Genomic DNA, 2,974 nt, shown 5'->3' with positions numbered 1-2,974 from the left:
TAATGTCGTACATGAAAATCAAAAAAACTGTAAAACGAACGTGAATATTCGATACATAGAAAATCACAAAACGAAAACGACACGAAAATCACACAGTTGCCATATAAGATATTGTCAATTCATAAACTTCATAAATAGAAATATATTTTCAAAAGCAGTCGATACAACAACAAAATCTTTTAAGTTTTCTACAATCAAAAGGTGTAAAGTGAATCTTAATTGTCAAATTTTGCGTAGTAGGCAGACGGAAGTGTTTTTTTTGGTGAAAATGGACGACCATGGTATGATACCCTATGAAATATTTCAAAATATGATACGGGAATTATTTTTAATTATGAAACAAGGTTAGCAGATCCATTGAAAAATCAAATGAAAAAAATATAACTGTCAACATTTTATTTTCTTTTGCCCTAGCGCCGTTTACCAGAGTTTATATCTCTGAATATAATAGCTGGTATCCAGCTAAACTTATTTCATTCCAAGCAGGAATAAGGAAGGAAAGCGAAAATTCTTTATTCGAATCGTGGCCTTTTCTATCATTTGCAATGCTTTTAATTCACGAAAAGTAATTGAAAGATTTAATACTATTTATCCATGCATAAAAAGCTGATTGAGACTATCTTCTTCTTTTTCAACAGAAGAGTAGTAGAAGTGTATGCAGAAGATGTTCAAATATCTACGAATCATGTTAATCAGAGTGATTTTGTAAAGTTTGCCGATAACATTCACGAAATATTTAGAGACAAATTCTTAGGTGAAATGTTTATATTTTGTTTGGAATTGTGAAAATTGTTGTCATTTTGTTTTCTTTTTTATAGACAAAACCATATATTTAAATTCTGGAGATATTTTTCAGCTAAACGGTACATTTGATGGAGTTTACCCTCTACATGTCGTAATTGAGAGATTTTCCCAAAGTATATGTGAAATGGAATGTAAATTCTTTTTCAGGAGCATTCTTAATCCGTAATATAAAAAAAACTTTCTTCTAGTTTATATAACATCAGAATCAAAATAACTTGATGTATTTTCATTAACAGTCAAATAACGGGACATTTCCTGCCAAGCGGCATTCATAAACGTGATCTGTAAGAAGTGAGATAAAAATTACCTAATAAAGTCGTAGCATATTCATAATTCGAAGGAAAATTTGTGAAAATCGGTCATTTTCTGCAGTGAATTGAGAATTTCATAACCGCTTGAAATGTAATCTAAATATATTTAAAAAAAAAAAGAAAGTATGCATAAAGGTTTTTGGTTGATTTTATATTCAAGAATTTACTTAGACGAATAGAATTACTTGCATCCCATAACCAAGTTGCTGCTTAAATAATTCTGATATAAAAATTCATTTGGCCATATGGTTCGATCCAGTCCAAATAACGAGTGACTCTGGTATAAATTCCTGGGAAAGTTGTATTAACACAGAAAATCCCAAATGACACGACGCCTACAACCTTTGCAACCGGGCTGAATCCATTAAATTATCAGTCCACCACTGTTTTCTGTACAAGCGTCTCTTATTGTTTCCGGATCAAAAGGGATGTACCCTGTTAAATATTGGCCGTTCATTTATAAAATTTATCTGAATCGCTTTTTTCTATTTTTTGCACGCGAATTTGACTTCTCAATGTTATGAAATTAATAAAAATCATTATAATTTGTCAGCACGTTGTGCACGAAGTTGTTATACAATTCGTTATTTTGTGATTTACAGCTTCCGTGACCATAAATGAAGGCATCCGTTGTATATTGTAAGTAATATTCTTGAACATGTTTTTATTGTTCATCACATTTGCCATTGACACAACCAAAACCGATTTCTCTTAAAATTTGGAGTTGTGATAAGAAATTTGCTTGCTTCGTTTCGTGTGTCACAAGTTGAATTACGTTTAAAAATAAAAAGTAGCATCTATTGAAAACTTATTTTTGAGAGAGTTAAGAGATTATTTGAGGGGTTCCGAGGAAAAATGTTCAGGAGCTAAATGATATCATTTAGCAAAGCTAATTGGTACCAAATAGCTCTTCTAAATGATACCAAATAGCTTTAGTTGAGTACAATGCAATGTTGGCATAGTTCACTCGGCAACTGTCAGAGGCAGCACTGTGCCAGCAATGAGCGGATGTGAAGACTTCAAGTCTCTTTGAGCCGACGGTGGCGCATCGAATTTCAAAGGGGACGTCAATGTAATTTTACAACTCGAATCGAAACTAAACAGCGCGCCAATTTTAAAATTTGCTGTCATTTCCTCCCATTGTGTGCCAGATTTGCGACAGTAGTATAGATTTGTACATTCTAGAGCAACCGGTTTTTTTTTTACCTCGGTGAGGTCAAAAAAACGGTTGCCCTTGAATTGTAGTGCTGCAGACTTTTTATCACATGCTGAAAAATAAATGAAATGAAATTCTAGAAATTTGTTCAAATTGGTCCAAGTAAATTGAAAGATGCAGCTAACGTTCGATTAATGAGTTAATTAAACAAAAATGAGTTTGAAAAAAATTCTATGGAACCTCATTTTGTCAATTTTTCAGCGGAAATAAAAGAAAAGATATTGTCCATTTGCTAATTTATTTCTTCATATAAGCTTTCATCGACGGCACATTGCGAATACGAGGGCTGCTCCATATATTTCTAGAATTGGCAATATTTAGTGTTGTCCGATACAAACCATTGTCATATTCGTTAAGTTTAACATTTGGTAGCATAAACGATCTCAGAACGTTCTGTCATACGCGCGCTAGGGGATAACCATGAATTGCAGATCGAATAATTTATAATAATAAACGCTATTTCTCTCTATTTTTCACTAATTCTGCTAGTATTTCTACTAGTTTGTTCTAATACTGCTAGTTTTTGCTAATTTTTCTAGTACGTCAAAAATATTGCATACGTCAGATTGACTGCATGATCGAATAACCGAAATGTCTTTACGTAAATGTTTCAAGTTGACACTTTCAACGTGTATATTTGAAG

The 2,974-nt window shown here is 32.4% G+C and overlaps 1 protein-coding gene across 1 annotated transcript; it reads left to right on the top strand.

Moving 5' to 3' along the window:
* The first annotated feature begins 149 nt into the window (after positions 1–149).
* LOC116347315 lies at positions 150–1,193 on the top strand. Its single transcript, XM_031777877.1, has 5 exons — positions 150–344; positions 415–565; positions 639–754; positions 819–966; positions 1,041–1,193. The coding sequence occupies exons 1-5, from the start codon at positions 269–271 to the stop codon at positions 1,090–1,092; spliced, it is 543 nt and encodes a 180-aa protein (XP_031633737.1). The 5' UTR covers positions 150–268; the 3' UTR covers positions 1,093–1,193.
* Positions 1,194–2,974: the final 1,781 nt, after the last annotated feature.

Source organism: Contarinia nasturtii, unplaced genomic scaffold (genome assembly GCF_009176525.2).
Source record: "Contarinia nasturtii isolate CC-2019 unplaced genomic scaffold, AAFC_CNas_1.1 Cnas_scaffold_1809, whole genome shotgun sequence".
In the NCBI taxonomy this organism is placed as follows: Eukaryota; Metazoa; Arthropoda; class Insecta; order Diptera; family Cecidomyiidae; genus Contarinia; species Contarinia nasturtii.
This window is presented reverse-complemented; position numbering and strand designations above follow the sequence as displayed.